The 18725-nt window shown below is 42.6% G+C and overlaps 1 protein-coding gene across 4 annotated transcripts in view; it reads right to left on the reverse strand.

Annotated features, from left to right (window-relative positions):
- Positions 1-18725, reverse strand: part of PARVB (parvin beta) — a 50548-nt gene that overhangs the window by 18282 nt on the left and 13541 nt on the right. For 3 of the 4 annotated variants that reach the window (XM_021535509.4, XM_085568902.1, XM_085568901.1), the window contains exons 2-5: positions 12029-12118; positions 10160-10230; positions 3613-3715; positions 185-325 (exon numbers count right to left, since the gene is read on the reverse strand). In XM_021535509.4, coding sequence (XP_021391184.1) covers positions 185-325; positions 3613-3715; positions 10160-10230; positions 12029-12118 — 405 coding nt within the window. Of the gene's footprint in view, positions 1-184; positions 326-3612; positions 3716-10159; positions 10231-12028; positions 12119-14741; positions 14899-18725 lie in introns of those variants that run through there. The other variant, XM_021535510.3, reaches the window with a different exon arrangement.

Consider the following 18725-nt stretch of genomic DNA (forward strand, 5'->3'; position numbering starts at 1 on the left):
AGCCTAGATTAAGCCCTTCCTTTAAGTATAACTTACAAGTCCCAACTCTCTCTGATCACAGACTGGCACACCTAACCCACTTGCTTTTCACTACACTGGAGGATACTGGGGAAAAATGCTCTTAGCAGACTTCCTAAGTGATAACACACGTACTGAGATAGAAAATATAATAAAGGGTCCTTACAGTCAACATTCCACTTGATTGTCCAGCCATGGGGTCGGAGTAAATCATGGACAGCTTCCAGGACCGTCTGCAACTTCTGCTTCTGGCCAATTTCTGATTGTGTCACCTCTGCCACATTCAGTTTACGGTCAGCCAATTTTTCTGCGTTTGAAAAACAAACAGAATAAATAAATAAAAAAGGCAGACAAAACCAAATTAAACTATGTTGAGATAACGAGCACAGATCACTTGAGTCCACTAGGACTTTTCTAAGAGAATTATTTCTCTTGGAAGGAAAAATAGCTGGAAGTAAAACTTTCAACAAAGTGTGTCAGTTCCAATAAAAATGTGACAAAAGTGGTAAAGTCTGACTGAACATGCTCATCAATCAGGTGTCAAAATATATAACAACTTTCAGCTAGACATCAAGCTAGCAGCAATATTAATTATACCTCCCAATTTCTTTCACTGCAGAAAAGCATTTGGCACGACACAGCTTTCACTGCACAAGGAATCTGCACAGGTGTAAAGGACTTTTTTTAAAGATAGTTTAGGACAATAAATGGGAAATATTTTGTGTGAACATTTACTTCAACTTGACAAGCCTTATTTCAGGTTAGCTGAAGGTATGAATTTAAGCTAAAGCACATTTTGTATCCTCAAACCCTCAAGATTCATATGACCCAGGATTAGCTCAGTGGAACTAATTTAAAAAGTATATGGGTACAATCTTGTCATGTTGTTGACATCGTCACATCATAGTTGATTACTTCCAAAATAAAATAATGCAGGAAAATGCGTAAAATTCCATTACTAAAATTTCAGTTGTGTTCATGTAATGTAATTATTCGTGGCCAAAGTCATAGACAACTCATTCTTTTATTATTTTCTTCCTCTGTGTTGTGGCCCTTGCAAAAGAGACAGGAGCCAAAATTCTCTACAAAAAGAAAAAGCAGAGAGCTGAGGAAGGTGGGGTAGAGTCCTGCAGCCATGAGAGCAATGGGAACAGCTGATCTCTGCTCTCCCTCCACACCCATAAATAATGTGGCCAAACTTGCTGTGCTGATCAGTCCAGCAGACCAGGACTGTTTGGCCATATTCCAATTATATACTATTTCACTCTCTAAAAGAAAAAAACATGCTTCACCAAAAACTGTTTACACAAAATGAGGTTCTAAACAATCTGAAGACTCTTTCAGAGATGTTTCAGAGTTGTCAAAATTACTTTTTCCAACAATGGATATATTTCTGCTCTCAAGTTCAAGAGTATGCTTCTTCTGGATGTTTCATCTAGCTAAAGATATCTTTTTTTATTTCTTTGTTTTTTTTTTTTTTAAAGTGGGAGCAACACAAAAGCACTCTAGTAACCCAAAGGGAAAAGACTTGCAGGATATCAACTAACAAATATTTTGAACATCTTGGCTATTTCTAGCAATCCGAAGTAGGGATTTTTAATCAATATTATTTTATCAAGATTATCAAAACAAGCAAAATAATTTTTCAGTCACATGTTAAGGCTCCTGCCTATTCTCAGCCCAGGTTACCTACCAGTCAGCAAACAAATTTATTTCCTTTCACACCAACATCATGTGTACCAGGCCATTCCAGCTTCTCTGAGTGGCACTGCTTGCACCTTGACAAAAATAACCAAACAAGGAGCTCCACCTCCATCAGTCATTTACTAAAATCTTACTTCAAACCACTTCAGCATGAGCCCATTGATAAGCTGTTTCTTTCATCCTTTTCTTTTTTTTTTTTTTTTTTGGGCCTGGCTATCAAGACAAAACACCTCTCTCTCACAAGGAATGGTTAACTAATGCTTGAAGTTTAATGACCACACCTTGTTAGTTTTTCCAGGAGGGAGAAGGAAGGTGCAGGAAGGCACAAAGACATTGCTGAGAACAGCACAAGGCTGGGGCTGAGCTCTGATAGCTCCAGGTCAGGGGAGATGCTTCTGCTCTCCAGTCAGGGGCCCAAAATGAAGGAAGTGAGTAAAAGCTAGTGCAGTAAAAGATCTCAGGCTGCAAGATGTCCAGGTCCATCTTTCCTCCTGTCAGATGTGCTACATCTGACTGATGTACACAGAGAACCATAGAACCATTTGGAAAGCTGGGAAAAAACCTTTAAGAGTCCCAGCACTAACCCAGCACTGCCAAGTTCACCACTAAACCACATCCCCAAGTGCAAGACCTGCATGGGTTCTGAACACCTCCAGGGATGGTGACTCCAACACCATCCTGGGTAGTCTGTACCAAGGCTTAACCACCCTTTCAGTGCAAAAAAAAAATTCCCAATATCCAGCCTGAACCTCCCCTGGCACAGCTTGAGGCTGTTTCATCCTGTTCCCTGGGAGCAGAGCCCGATCCCTCTGGCTGTCCCCTCCTGTCAGGAGCTGTGCAGAGCCAGAAGGGCCCCCTGAGCCTCCTTTGCTCCAGGCTGAGCCCCCCCTGGTGCTCCAGCCCTTTCCCCAGCTCCACAGAGTTTTGAAGAGCAACTGGATTCAAGCAAATACTCCCCAGTTTAAATTACCTGTACAATGCTGATCCATACCACATTTGGAGGCTCCTGGCTGCAGGCTAACCCAGAAGTGCTAAAAGTACTCTTGCTTCATTCCTCAAGTTATTATTTTTGAGGAGTTTCAACTGCACACAAAACTAATTATCATTAACTAAGTTTAAAAGCTTGTGGATGTTCATCAAACACCTCTCACTTAAGGGACCTGTGCAGAAAATCCAGCAACCAGTGGAAGCAGCAGCATGAGGTCCTCCTGCCCCACTGTGGCATACACACACCCCCCCACAGCCCAGCCCACCCCTGAAAACACATCAGAAGTGAGCTGAGAGCAGCCTGGCTAAGAAAAAGTGTGGATTTACACAGTACTGGAAGCCTCAAGCCTCTGTTTTCTAAAAGCATCATCACTGGATGATCCCGAGTCTTCTCCACTGTGCTTCCTGCACCAGCACACACTTTGCAAAGATGGAAGGGGGCTGCAAAATCCCAAATTCTCAGAGTGTAACCCCTCATGTGTCATCCACACAGGGGTGCACATTTTGAGCACATGCCTGCTGCCATGCCTTCTCTTTTTCTCTTTTTTCCCCCCAGAACTAATACTATCAGGACCTCAAAACAGCTCTCAACCCAAAAGTAAAATACACTGACAAAAGTTTGGACCACATGGCTTCTGCTTGGCACCACAAACACAAACCTCTTCATTCCTTTTTCTACCCCATTTTTCAGCTGCCTGGACCACAGTTAGGCCACAAAACAGATCAGGAATCATCTGGATTTCCTCCCTTCTCAGCAGACAGCCTAAGGAGAAGATGGAGAAGCTGAAGCAGCTTTCAGTGGCATCAACCATCTCATCACATGCTGAGTTACTGCACAGCCTGCAGCTTTAGGAGAGGTGAATTTTGGGCCACCCCAGTCTTTGGGATCACCTTCTCACTCACCCAGCAGCTTTTGCAGCACCTGCCCATCATAAAGGTCCTCTTCAAGCTGTTTGACAATGATTCTCTCCTCCACCAGCACATCATTAATCCAGTCAATTAGAACCTGCAAGCACAGAAAAAGGAGGCAAATGTTTAAAAACAACCAAAATATGTTCCTTTAATTCAAGGCAGTGATCAGGACTATAAAATAGGTGAAATGCAAGGATATTTATGTATTTCCAATTTGCAGAGATGAGACTTGAATCAAAAAAAGAAAAAAAAATAAAAAGAAAAAAAGCATCTGATTGCCCCCTATTGCTTTTAATCTTTTTGTCCTGACAACAGGACAAGGCATTTTATCCTCACCTATTGCAAAATATAAAAGTCCAGAATTAAAATCTTGGTCAAATGGGTCTTGATAACCATTTTACAATTTTAACAGTTCCCATATGCTGACTACCAATAACTATGAAAACCAGTCAGTCACCTGTAAAACAGGAATAAGCATAAAGAATCTTTTAAAAGTAAAGGAACTGAGCTAAGTTGCCCAGGTGCAAAAGACAATTATTTATGAACAGCTACAGGAAAACAAGCCTTGACTATTTGAAGGTGGTAGTAATAGTCTCCTCCAATTTATTACTTGGAAATTTAAATTATTTTCACAAAAATAACACATTTCTGTAGGAAGAGACACACTTAACTCCTGCTGCTTCCTAGGTTCCCTAAGATAAGAGTATTGCCAATCACAAATGTGAAAAATCCATTGACTAGAGCCACCTGAAACAATAAGCTTCCTTTAAAGATTCTGTAATCTTTAATTTGCATCACATAAAGTTTCATAAAGCAGATTCTTTAAATTCACTTTCTGATTAGAACCCATATTTCTGCCTCAAAAGGTTCTGGGGTTTTATTATACAAGAGGTGGTGAAACAAAAGCAAATAAAAAATATGCAGGCTTGCAGTGAAAAACAGCCACCCTGGGAATCCTAGGGAACAAGAGCATCTGCATATGTTGGTCACAAGGGCATCCAGCCCGGCTACTGATGTTCATTCAACCTAAAAACCTCAAATAAATCTGGCTAGGCTTAGTGACCATGAAAAGGTTTACAAGCCAAACATGAAATCCTAATGCTTCATGCACCTCTAATCCCTGTCTTCAGTACTTCCAAAGCGTGCTGAAAATACACAGGGCTGAAAGTCAGATCCAAAAATAGGGACAGCGTGTAAGTGGCAAGTTTTAGCTGAGTGATTTGGGAAGTGCTCCATCCATGGAAAGCAAGGATCAGCATCAATGCTCACCTAGGTAAATCACCTGTGCCATCTGTCCAGAAGGATTAAAACCTCAATAATAAAAAATGACTCTTCCAAAGACCTGCCTTTGAAAAGAAAGGTTTTTTCTGGTAGATTATTCACTATTCAGTATCAGCAGCTTGTGTCTGAAGTGGTCTGTCAAGGATGAGCTCTGCAGCAGCAGCATCACCCCCCATTGCTCCCCCAGGACAAGTCAGCCAAGGATCACCACAGCTGGAAGCCAATGAGAAGCACAATGCTATTTTTCACCTCAAAAACTTCAGTTACACGGAAAAAGCAGTCCTAGATAACAAGACATCATCCAGAAAGAGATATTTTAAAGGAGACTCCCTAATCCCATAACTATACAAGCTTGAAACACAGACATCCATGAAAAAATCAACTGAAGAAATCAAAATCATAAAAGGTTTAGGTCTTCTGCGAGATAGACTTCCAAAAATTATCTGAAGCTCAGCAGAAGATATTTAATTATCAGATCCCATTACAGTCCCTCTAAGAGGTTGGATTTCAAGAAGTCCTCAAAAGCTTTGTTAAAGAAAGACTCAGGATGCTAAACTATTTGAAACCATTAATAAACATTTTATTTTGTTTGTCCTGTGTTGAATGGTATTGAAGTCAGAATCTAAAATCTGCCAAGGAATTAAAAATAAAAGAATAAAATCTACGATCCAACATCCCATTTCCAACAGTGCAGATACACAGAAATCAGTACAGCGTCTTAAAAAAGGAAAATACTTACACTATGTGCTAATTAAAAGTCTCACAAAAATTTGGCACTGAAATACTTTAAGTAAAAAAAAAATATTAAAAAGACAAATTAAACAGGTCTAGCCATAATTATTTCATCATTTTAACAGCTTAATACCCAAATCAAAGAAAAATATCCTAAAGAACATCTAACTTCTCTACTATTCAGCTACAACTGAATTACAACTTCAAGCTGCACTAGAAAAAAAGAGCTTGCAAAGTGTTTTTTTCAACAGCTGTTAAGAACGCAAAATACTGTAATTAAAAATATCCCAAGCCTTTCTTGAATTCTTGATTATGTCTTAATTAGAAACCTGGAAAAATTTTTCAGCACAGATTTTATTTTTTTTAATCTTTTACAGAGGAAAGACCATACTGCTTATTGGAACTAGGAAGGTGCAGGAATGGTTTCTGACTCTGCTCATGGAATGTCAGCTCTCTCCAGTTCTTTGTGATTTCTCCTTCAAAAAATGCAGAAGCAGGAAATATTCAATAACCTGAATGTCTCAAAATTTTAACAGCCTGACACAGGCACATTGATGCTTGGTGGGAAGCAGCCAAGAGCTCTTCCTATGCATGAAAAGATGCTTAGCCTCAATTTTTCTGGTCTCACACTCCTCTACTCATTCCTTCCTTCCTGTGCTTGCACTTCATACTATTAAATTTCTATTACTATTCATAATATTGAGCTGTAGCTCAATATTACATTTTGGGCTCATAAAAAGCTAGTTTTCTACAGCCTTCTGTCAAATTTGGGGCTATTGCTGTGGTTTTAAAAATTTAGTATGATATTCTGATGTCCTCACAACCATGCCTGACATTTCCTGCATATCTGCACTCACCTAAAGCACTTTTGAACTGGACCAAATGCTCAGACACGTGCACTTGTAGCTGCAAAAATTCAGAGTTCAAGGGCATAAGGACCCCACAGTCACTTCTGTACAGTAGTGGAAAAAATGCAAAACAACACAAAACACATGAACACATCTGGCACAATGGGAAAACAGGAAGGCCAGCCACCAAAATCAGCCCAGAAGGAAAACCCTGGCTTCAGTGACCCACTTCCCCTCAGCTTCTGGGGAAATGAGGAAGCAGAGATCAAAGGTATGAAACTGGCTTCAGGGCTGAGCATGAAAATTAATAGCAAAAATTCACATTCAGGCCTCATCAGCACAAAGCACTGACATCCTGAAACCAAGGGGAAAGCTTCTTGTTGCCAAAAGCAACCACAGAGCATTTGGGGAGCTCGGTTTCATCTGGGCACACGTGACAAACCACATGCCAAAGGGCAGTGGCCTCATTTTGGTTTTCTCTTCACCTCAGTAAATCTAAAATAAAAAAAAACCATAAAACCAGACATGGGAAAAGTCTTCTAGGCCAGTGAGTGTTTTACTACAAATGAGAATGTTTACTCTTTTCAGGCAGCGTCCAGAGCAGCAGTGTTTGGATCTGTAAAAAGTTTAGATAAGTCTTTTAAAGGCTGGAAGTTGTTGCATTATAAGCCAACCTTACAGAAAGCTTTGCAGGGAGGAAAACCACCCTACAACTGTGGCTTGCTGCCTGGGATCAAGGCACTTTCAGACAGGACCCAATTCTTGCAAGCTGATGTTTTCAAATTTTGCATTCAATTAGCAGAAGCTCTTTTTCATATTTTTCCTACTGAAATACAGAAAACGAGCAAATATTGGACAAGTAAAAGAAGCTCACATATTTCAGACAGTAAAAAGAGAGGATTTTGTGAACACAGTATTTATACACACATATAAATAAAACTGGTAACTCATCTCTCTTTCCCTGATTTGAGTTTTCAGCTTTAGGTCTGTTCAGCCATGTACCAAATTTTCATTACACACAGAGTAAATGAAGTGAGTTTAAAAAAGCTGCTGGTCAGAGAGGGAACTCTGCTGAACACTTCATCCTGACAAATTGTGACTATTTTTAGAAAACTGTCCACATGGTGATAGCAAACAACACTTACAGGCATAGCTTTTCATATGTGCAAGAAGACTTAGAGCAGGTATTTTCATATCCCCAAGTAAGCAGCCTTCAACAAGGAGATTCTCTATATATTTGCTTTGCTATGAGAGAGAAATGAGGTTTTTGTTGTGTTTTTCATCTGCTAGTCTCTGTATGACCACAATGCTGTACGGTCTGTGTCTCTAGAGCTACAAAGGCACTGTCCAAATCACTTCCAAATGCCCAATCCACAACGCAGACAATTCCTATGGCATGAGGTTAGCAGAAATTAAACCAACATTTGGTGGAGACAAAGGGGTACTAAAGCAGCATCAGCAGCAGATATCTCTGCTGCTTCTTTTGCACTGAGATCCATTTACCCCACTGCATGCAACACTCAGCATCAGTGGTGGCAAGCTGCTGGCACGTCTGACTGGTGCTGAAAGAGATCTGGGCTGGCCCCAATGAAACTGAGTCCCACTGCCAGCTTTGAAAAGCCAACAGGATCTGCTGCTGCCATTGGCACATTCCTGCCTGAGAGAGAAGGAACCACTTGGAGCTATAAAAAACTTCATCTATTCAAGCTCCCACTCCTCACTAGCCCGTGGAGAGCTTTCCTTTCAGGCTCTGTGGGGCAGACACTTTCCTGCTGGCTGAGTTTCTAAAGCACAGCAATTCTCATCCAGCACTGGGGCTCTGGAAAATGCCATGAACCAACAAAGAACAGAAAACAAGGAATAAATTACTCTTTTTTTTTTTTTGCATTATACAAATCCTGTACTATAAAGTAAGCTTTGCCAGCATAATTCAAACCTCTCCCTGGCTTACAGGCTGACACCAACACAGTGTGAATTCACATGGATGCTGCTGAATCTCTGTAAAAACTCTTAACTGCTGAGAGGTATGCAAGTTATTAGCAATTAACTGAATTACACAGGCACTCTACAGAACACATCTCTCCTCTGGGGATGATCCCAAGAAAACAAGTCTCCAGTTCCATGCTGTTCCCTGCACCAGGTGATCCCACTCCATTGGAACCTCTCTCCTTGTGCAAGTATGAACTGGCCTAGTGACCCTGAACCTGATTCTGCAGTGCACTCAGACATCCTCAGGTGGTGTTCTAGCCCTAGTTTTCATTCCTCCTGGAGGTTTTCGGGTTTTGAATCTGAAAAAAAAAATCCCTTGCTGGACTACAGCATCTGGGGAAGACTCAAACTTGTATTAAACTCAACAGGAAAATCAAGTGTCCTGAATCACAGAGCACCTCTGGTTCTTCCATGCAATGGCTCTTGTTCAGCTGATATCATCACTGCTCCACTAGCTCCACATTACATTCTGAGAGGGAGATGCAAGACCACTGTACTTTTGAGAGAATTAAGGATTTAGATTATATTTCAGGATTCTTTCTTAAAGAATGTGCAGTCGCTTTATTTAAAACCACAACATACTCCCGGTGAATTAGAAGAACAGAAATTTGAGCACAGCTCCTTGTTAAGCTCAGTTTGATGTGGTTTTGTGATGCTAAACACATCACTGCAGTGGTAATAACAGATCACTGGGCTTGTTTTAAAGATGTACCAGGTGAGCAGTTTGCTGAGGCATTTGCTGAAGCAGTTGACTTTGAATAAGCAGCCAGGGTGCATCAGGTTTCCAGCAGGGAATATGCCCAAGCTCAGCCCCTCTCAGGAAATGGCATACACTATCTAAAGTTTTCATAGCCATGCAGATATAGCTGGATTTTTGTTTCCAACAAGATGATTTTTAGAATTATTTTAAAGAAATGAAGGGAAAGTGTAGTGGGAGCTATAACACCAGCACAAATAGCTTTTTGAAAGGGATCACACTTGTTCAGGCTCGCCATCCCTTCTCTTCATGCTCAAGCTTGCACTATGTTAACCCCAACAACTTTCTGCACAGAAAAGGTTCTCCTAAACGAGAATCCTTCCAGAGGAAGCCCTCTGTCATGCCAGGCAAGAACTAATGGTACTGCTGAGCCAGAAAGTCTCATTTAACATCAGCACATCTGGGTACACCTCATCAACACCTGAGGCAGCTGGGTCCAGTGATGAGACAGACTCAGAACCACCCGTCCCTGACCCAGCACACAGGTAAACTGAGGGCAGGACACAGGGCAAGAAGAACCTCAGTTCCAACTTTCCCAGGAGATCCTTTCCTTGTCTCCTAGCATTTCAGTCCTCTTTCTTCTCCTGAAACCTCACTAATGCTTTGCAAAGCTCCTTCCCAGCTTTCAGAAACAGAAGGTACTTACATTTTATGGCAGATTCAAGCCAAGCACTGATTCTTGCTGTGCTCATCACAAGGATAAAAATGGACAATGAGCTCTGTAACTCCATGAGCACCCTGACATTCAGCCTTTCCTTGCTCCTCTCCCTGTTGCTTTTACCCTTACCTTGTTGTTGACCTTCCTCTCAGTTTCCACAGCTACATTCCAGTACCAAGCTCCCATTCCTCAACTGTGTTCTTGAGTAACCAACTTGCAAATTACTCCTGCTCACTAGTTAAAAGTTTGAAGGACAAAACATTGATTTCCTACCTTGATCAGCTCCTTGAACTTAGGGTCTTCTTTTGAGTTAGGATCGATCATGGTGCGTTCCTCATTCTCCTCTGTCCAAGGAAGAGGGGAAAACCTTAGTGAGATCCACTTTAAAAAGCACTGCTGAAACTGCAACAGCTCCACAGGATGGAGTGGCTCATCAGCTGACAGAGAAATGGCAGTGCCTGCTCATCCTCTTAGCCAGGGGATGTCCTGTGACCCCGGTGTCAGGCAGCTTTAGAGACACGCAGAAAGCACAGCCCCACTTCCCCAAACCAGGGCTGCCTCCCCCCAACCTTCCCCTGCTCTGTGCAGAATGCTTCAGCAAAATCCCTGTCCTCACGTGGGGCACATTCATAGCAGCACATCCCAAACCACAGTGAACTCCTTTTCTCCTTCCCCTCAGCTTGAATTGAACTTCCAATTGAAAACTCCTTGTCCCAGATTGCAGCACCTGGAAGAGCAGAGGGAGCTTCATGCACTACACTCAGTGCAGCTGCTGAGATTTGGCCTGAGAGTTTGTGCCTCCACCCTCTGCTTCCCCAGAACTCGGTCACACATGTGCTCCTGAGTGCAGGAACTCCTCAACCTTTGATTAAGCTCATGAAATAAAATTACCCCACTTTGTGTCAGCTGTGCTGGTACATGGGGGAAGAACATGAAATAGATTTCACAGGTGTAAAGTCCTCTATTTCTTCTGCTGATGAGATGGGTGAGAAGTGCTCTCTAATGGCCAGAAGGCAGGCCATATGCAATCCAATCTTCCTACTGATTTTTCAATTCTTCCTATCAGGACAATAAAGGAGGGGTTTCGGTATCACTGCTCAGTGAACCCCTAAAACCTGGCAGTGACCAGACCACAGTAACTTCCTGCTGCAGAGCCAGACCTCACTGCTGTCAGATGGGAAACATGACACATCCTGTGCACCAGACTGACCACACAGGATTTAGTAACCAGTATCCAACTGGTTACTTTAGACCTCACCCACACATTTTGGGGTCAGTATTTTCCAGGGCTCTTCATTTTGATTACAAAAATAAGACCGTGCTACCTAAACACACTTGAAAAACTTGCACAAATGAATAAAACATTAATTCTTTTGCTGCCTTTTTCCCCATCCATTCCTTTACTTCCTCATTACTGCCTAGGGTGAGTCAGGCAGTCCATCATTAGGAAGTGACACCCAAAACACTAACCCTGAATAGGACTTGACCCATAACAGAACATGATTTACCACAGAACTCGTGATGGTCATGTCTTTGCAGGACAGACCTTCAGCAGCAATCCTGCATCTTTTAAAGACACATCCAGCTTTAGTGGTATGCAGAAAAAAATCACTGCAGACACTCCTAGTCCAGACATATCAACAAAGAACAACCAACACTTCACCCACACCTTAGGAAAAAAGTACTTTGCATTTCCTGCTACTCTCCTAATCAGAAAATCCAAATGAATAACACTTTCTGGGTTTAATTTACTATTTTATTATTTGTCTTGATGTTTGATTAGCTTGCTTCAACTAATTGCATAGATTGAGAGATACGTGGCCAGGAAAGAGAAAAGTGGTTCATTTCAAGAAGTTTTAAAACTTTTTGCTATTAAATTATGCTGTTTCTCTTGTAGGGATTCAGTGTGAGGGAATGGGGATGGACATGGGAGAGAGTCCATGAACTACCTCGCTTGGCACTGCTCTTCAAACTCCATTTAGCCTTTTTAATTTCTAGTCTACAAGTAACATGCAACCTTTTTCAATTGTCACTTCCAATCCCCTCAGCTCCAACTGGGCAATCTGCATTCAGCAGAGAAGCAATGCTGTGTGGGCCACAGTGGCCCCCTTCACAAACCACCCCTGCAGCACCAAACTTTACCTAATAGTGTGTCTTCTGGATGGATGTCCACAGTGCTCGGGTTCATTGGTGCATTGATGGCATTTTTGCCTTCTTCTTGGAGGTCACTCACTGGATAGGAAGGAAAAAAAAAAACAGAAAGTGTAAAAAATGCAAAGTTGGTTTAAGTGTAGGGGTTTGGTATGGCATCCATAATAACAGACAACATCTGGTAGATCCATTTCAGAACAGGACCACAGTTTATGGCATGAAGAACTGCGGCCACACTGGAAAATAAAATGCAAGTAACATCTTTTTATAGCTTCCTATTGAACAGAGCCACCACAGAAGTGGCTGGAAACTTTTAGCAAGGAACCCAATTCTGTGGTAAGAATGAAATCAGAGTGGTTATTTCTCCAGGAGGAAGGAGTATGAGCTTTACCTGCAGGATGGCCCCAGCCTGGAGCAGACATACTGTAAAAACAAACCCCTTTTCTTACAGCACGACCACCACTCATCACCACCCTTTCTACTTGTTACTGGCCTTGTTAAATCCTCAGAGATCCAGGCAGACCCACCAAATAAGATGAAAATGTATTTCACTCCAGTGTTGCCGCTTGATAAAAGAGATGTGCTGTGATCTGGTGAACACAAATCAGAATTTTTTTTTACTTCAAGCTGTCCTAAACTTACAGCTCTCATTGGGAAGCTCAGTAAAGCACGCTTCATAAAAAAAATGGATGTTAAAATACTTCCCTGCATCCTGCCATTAGGAAGGAACTAAACTTGAGGACAAACACTGAATATTCCTTCAGTATTTTCCCAGAGCTTGTCAGTAAGCAAAGTACCAGCACTGCTGTAACACTGTCACATTCTGCAAGGCACATCTCCCCTTAAACTCAGATGACATTGATTACAAGGCATGAAACCACAACAGCCCTAAATTTTCAATGACAGTTCTTCGTAAGCATTAATTAAAATGCCTTATGGCAGCATTTGTGGTAGTTCAGTCTCCTTTGGGAGGGGTCCCACACTCTTTCAAGGGAAAAGCAAGAACTTGGAAATAAATAAGGTTTGCTAGGCAAACTTTTCTCAGGAAAGAAAAGGAGGAAGAGTTAAATAATGGTCACAGTATCCCTGCATGCTCTCCCCTTCAAGAGCAGCCATTATTCCCCTTTCCCACTGGAAAAATATTCCACAGGCTTGACATTAACATGCAGTCTGTGAAGGTTAAAAAATTCTGCATCGGGACTTGCTGTTTTCCTGCCCCATAGAAGTGGAAAAGAGAGATTCTACTGCCACAGAGGACAGAGAAGAATACTCTGCAATCCCCACTCCTTCCCTCACAGAAAATTCAAACAGGTGCTTAAAACAAATTCTCACATTCCTTAATTGCACTCTTAAGAGGTTACTTAATTCTGGTTCACAGATCACCACTAAAATCCTCGTTATGGACTGCAAGCAACAAACCCCATTCTTGTATTTTGAGACCTGATGGTTATGCCCCGTAGCTCCCCACTGCAAACAGAACATCCTCAGGCTGAGATTCAACCTCCTGAATAAAGATGCTGGCACAGAAATTCTTAAGTTTCCCTTTTCAGCATTCCTTCTCATTTTCTTGAAAAAGTCAGGGAGCAAGAAGGCCAGATTGAAGAAGCTCTAACAATGTGCCTTACCCAGCCCTGTTTGCATTATTCCCAACTAGAACTTTCTTACTCCAGCAACTTCTACATTGTGATGCTGCCAGGAGGCACAAGACAATTCATGTGGAAGCTGAAGTTTGATTTTTAAAACCCTGCTAGGACTATAAGTGCCCAAACTTCAATTAAGCCAGACTTATTTAGGAACTACCAGCCTTATTTCTAGACGTAGCACTCTTCATTATCACAGCAGTGCTGTCATTCTGGGAATGCCAAGTGTTAAATTCTGCTTCCAATACTCTGCAAATGTAGAGGAGAGCTGCTAAGTTCCTCTAGGTATATGAAAAAAAGAATGATGCATACATTTCAAGCCAGAATACTTCTAAATGCAGCTAAACTAGATTTATTCCTAAAAGTTCAAATAATGTGATAATTTTTATATTAAAAGTGTATCTCTACTCTTCCTAACAAAAATACTTTGTTTCGGAGCAATTCACTAAAATGGAAGAAAACATTAATGCAAATTTGAGTATTAAGCCCCCATCCCTCATGACATAAAGAACCACACAAAATCTTCACACTTGTCTTCAGCCCGGGTGCAGTTGTGCCAGATCCTATAGTGTAGGAATGTGCCCCCTCTTAACGGAGTAAACAAGGTCCCCTTTGTCCCCTTAAAAAGGAAAACAGCCCAGAAGTTTCTCTCCTCAATTTGGTTAGAAGATACCTCATAGGACCTTGGGAGCTTCACCTGCAATTTAAGGATAGCAAATTGGACAGGAGCCAAAAAGTCCCGCCTAAGCAATTCACTCCTCTTGCCCTGGTTTGGCTTTTCTCCATAAAGAGCTTTTTTATTTTGCCTTTTATTAAAACTTGCTGTTTCCAACACTGTCACAGGAGCCATCCTGATTATTTTGAGGTAGCTGAGCTATCAAGGGTATAATGCTTATCTCGGCGAGCTTATAAAACCTGGCTTGAAGAGAAAAACCATTACCATGGGACCAAAACATTCTCTGCCAGCAAAGCAAGGCAGAGCTTCCCAAATCTGCCTCCCAGGGAGAGCCCAGCACAGGGGGTGCTCACGGAGACATTCCTGCCACAGAGGAAGGCTTTCCTACCTCCTTTTTTGCGCCTCCTGCACAGCAGCCCGGCCATCCCGGCCCCAGCAGCGAGGCCAGGTCGCAGGCAGAGCCCACGGGGTGTCCGAGTGCCGACGGAGCGGCAGCAACTGGATAAGGCACTGCCACCTCCAGCCTGCCAAACCCCCCTAATTTGGGCACGGTGACACGGGAGCAGGCGCTGAGATCAGCTCCCAGCTGCTGGGGACGGGGGACAGGAGGAGGACACGGAACTTGGCCGTGTCCCAAGTAGGAATCTTTCCCTTCCCACCCTGGCTGCCCAAGGGCAGGCACTCAGGGATGCTGCTGGCTGCACGTGGAGCTTCCCAAGAAGTCACCTGCACTCAGCAACACCAATTTTCCAGGGCATCCTGTCGCTGTAGGACACGTGAAAGCACGACTGCTATTTGCAAGGTAAAGAAGAAAATTTATTTCTCCTACGCCAACTTTTATACTTTCCCAAAGGTGACATTGGATTGGAGAGTGAATGGGCCACCTCTCCAAAGACATTGGACAAACCACTAGCACATCAAGTTTCTCCACCCCCATAAAGGAATGCAAAACAATAAGTTGTTTCCAGAAATTGTGTGGGAAAGTTCTCCAACTGAATGAAAACTCAGAAGGCTTTAGAAAATCTTAAGAATCAGGGTGACAGCATTCCCCTCACCTGCAGCACTCCAGAAACCTTTCAGGGACTTTTTCCCTGCTCACTGCCCCACGCGTTCACTTCTCACTCCTGAGCAAAGAAACAGAAGCAGGAAAGGAAACGAAGCCACAATGCTGGAAAGAAAAGAGAACCCACAAATGAGCAAGCAGAGGCAGTTAATAATCAGGATGGAGCAACAGGTACATTTCTGAGGCCTCAAAAACTATTTTAATGCAAATTTACAACAAAGAACGGCTTTCAGCCCAACCCAAAAGGTACTGTAGAAGATGATGGATATTAAAAGATTGGCAAGTACCAGCAGCAGTGGCTTTGCTGTGAGGTTTATACCAGAGCTGTCCATGCAAGAGGCACTGACTGGCAGAGCAGAGCTGTGCTTGCACAACAAGTTATAATCATGATAGGTTCCACGTGAGGAATTAATGCTCCTTGTCTGCCCAGTCACAGGGCTCCATTTCCCCTTCCCTTCCCCACATGGAACAGCTTCCCCTGTGCTGCTGGCACGGGTCTTTTACTCCCTACCCAATGCTGGTGTAAAACACCTTTCTCTAAAGCCTGATCATTCCATTTCAGAGACCAGTCCCAGCAAACCTGCAGCAGAGAAAGCAGGAAGGGGTAGGACATTGAGAACAGGCTGAAAGAGCAGGGCTTAGTCCAGGCTGGCTTTCAGCAAAAACCCTGTGTTTTCCCCTAAACTAGAAATTTAAATTCACATGAAAAGGTCACTGTTCTACCGGTCCCCTGAAAGCAGCAAGGGTTCCTGGCAGCCCTGCAATATTTTGACAATCTCCTGGCAGTGTCAGCAGTCAACATGATTAAGGCACATGGGAAGCTGTACTGGCCTTTCAAACAAATTAACAGTGATCAGATCACACACACAGAGACCAGAGCACCAGCTCTGTAAGCCAGGCAGGCTGTCTCAGACATGGGATTACAGGCAGGATTGCTGCACACAACACAAGCAATTAGCCACAGGAAGCTGGAAGTGCCACCAGAGCTGTCATGGATTTCTCAAAAGCCAGAAAATTGCCTTTAAAGTTAGCAGGAGCACTATAAAAAGATGTCCCAGCTTTCTCCTTTTTAAAAGAAAAGAGTCAACTGATATCAACAGCTTTCTACCTTCACTCTTAATTTTAGTGTAATTTTAAAAGTTATCAGCAACAGCACAGGTCACTTCAGTCTTTGCCATTCACAGCTTTGGTAATAAAAATCTGACCATGAGTCTCTGCATTTTACACAAACAGGTGGAAAACGCTATTTAATTTTAGCTCTGGTTATTTCTGACAGCAAGGCTGAATCCCACCCTGCAGAAAGCAGCAGCTGTTGTGACACTGATCCCAGGGTTCCTGTGCTTTCCTTGGCATTCAGCTCGTGCCCAGCTGGCTCAGCATTGCTGCCTGACCACAACTTCTACAGGATGCACTTCCACTAGTGATTCAGTCCTAACTTTGGAAGCTGTCAGGCTGCTTTGTCAAAAGGCAGTGCTTTTGATGTGCTTGGCTCCAGTGCAGATGATCCATTCATTGGGGTAACTCTGTCCTCCTCTCTGGTGGGAGCAGCACGCACACAATAAACTTGTGATGCCCAGGTAACTCAAACTGCACAGGAAGCTCCCTTCCTGCCAAGTTCTTACTGCTTCCCAAGTTTCCTTCCTCTCACCAGAGACTAAAGTGTGATCAGCTGCACTTTTTCAGATGGCAACTCACCTGCCTGCATTCCCTCATAGTCCAGAACACCACGTGCAAAATAGAAAACCCATATTCAAGACCATCCTTAGCCCTTTCAGTGCAGTGACACAACCCTCACTCACATCTCAGAGGAGAATGTGGATCCAGGGAAAATCCCCCTGGTTAAGCAGCAAACCCTGGCATAAAAGATCAGGTTATCAGCTGGAGCTCCTGCTTTCCATGGGGGAAGCCAGACCAGAAGGAAACAAGTCCCTGAAGACTCTGCAGTGCTGACCTCTTAACTTTAACTTGCTCCTCTGCCTAACACAGGCAGCCCACAACTACATTCCCATCTGACAGCTTAAACATGTACAAAAAGCTGTCTTCAAACCTGCAAGCTTTCCAAGCTTTAACAAAAGGCAGTTTTTCGCCAAGTTTTGCATTTTCTAAGAAAAACTGATAAATGGAAGGGTTTCAGAACCAGGCCCAAACATGCTGCTACACTCTGCTCTTTTCTAGAGACAAACCACTCACAGCTCATACAAAATATACAAAAGGCACCGAGATCCTTCCATAGAGAGAAAAAATCTCTGTGTGTCTTTCTCTGTGGGAGAAAGACAAAGCAGCCATTAACCATAACAGAGAATTAAAAATCCCAGGCAGATCAAAGGCAAAGACTTTACCAAATCCACATAAAGGCACTGTATCAAGGGACTGCATTCAAAGCAGAACTGCGCTAATAAAGCAAATTATTTATATGCCTCAGCAGGCAAGGCACTCACAATGGCTACACTATGGTACCTAAAGAAATGGAAAGGTGTAAATGAAAAAGGAAAAGCAAAAGTCTTTTAGGAAAGGGCTGTAATAAGGCTTTTGGCTTAGTTGCAAAGATCAGGCCACACTTGATTAAACAGATGTGTTAAAATTTACACAGGTAAGTAGCCTATTCTGTGACTGCCAAAAGAAGGATCCCCCCTTTATTTCTGCCAAATGTAAAACATGCATCCAGCATGGTAACAGCATATTCAACACTTGAGCCAGCTGGAAGCATTTATAAGAAATCTGGGCTTTGTTTTGTTTGTGAGAGTGAAATACTGCTTTCAAATTTTCACAAATAAGAATGTTCCTTTCTTGCTAGGGAGTTGTCTGGGGGTGTCTGTGGAAAGAGGATTTCCATTGTTTTGGTGGTGTTATGTTGCTGTCTTGATCAGGCAGGGATCCCTTACAGCAAAGAGGCATTCAGACTTCATCTTGGGCCCAACCTGCCACTCACCCCTCCTTTTGCAGACATTACTGAAAACCACATTATGTCACAGAGTGAGGAAACTGTGTGCCTAGCCCGATAAGAAAGGGGAAAAAACCATAAAGTTAATTTTCACTGTGTAGTCACACAAACATTAATGCTGGGCAAAAATATTTAAAAGAGCAAAGCAAAAAAAAAACCAAACAAACAAACAAAAAAACAAGCTAACAAAAAAACAACCAAAACCCACCAAAAACCAAACAAACAAACAAACCCATTCCACCCCCAGACAGCAGAAATACCGGTGTGGACAAGAATGGTGTTTTAAAATATTTGTAAAGTTAAACTTAAAAACATAATGGATGGATACCCTCAAAGATTCAGAGCAGATAGATTCTACACTCCAGGAC

Source organism: Lonchura striata, chromosome 1A, assembly GCF_050655825.1.
Source record: "Lonchura striata isolate lonStrDom1 chromosome 1A, ASM5065582v1, whole genome shotgun sequence".
Taxonomy (NCBI): domain Eukaryota; kingdom Metazoa; phylum Chordata; class Aves; order Passeriformes; family Estrildidae; genus Lonchura; species Lonchura striata.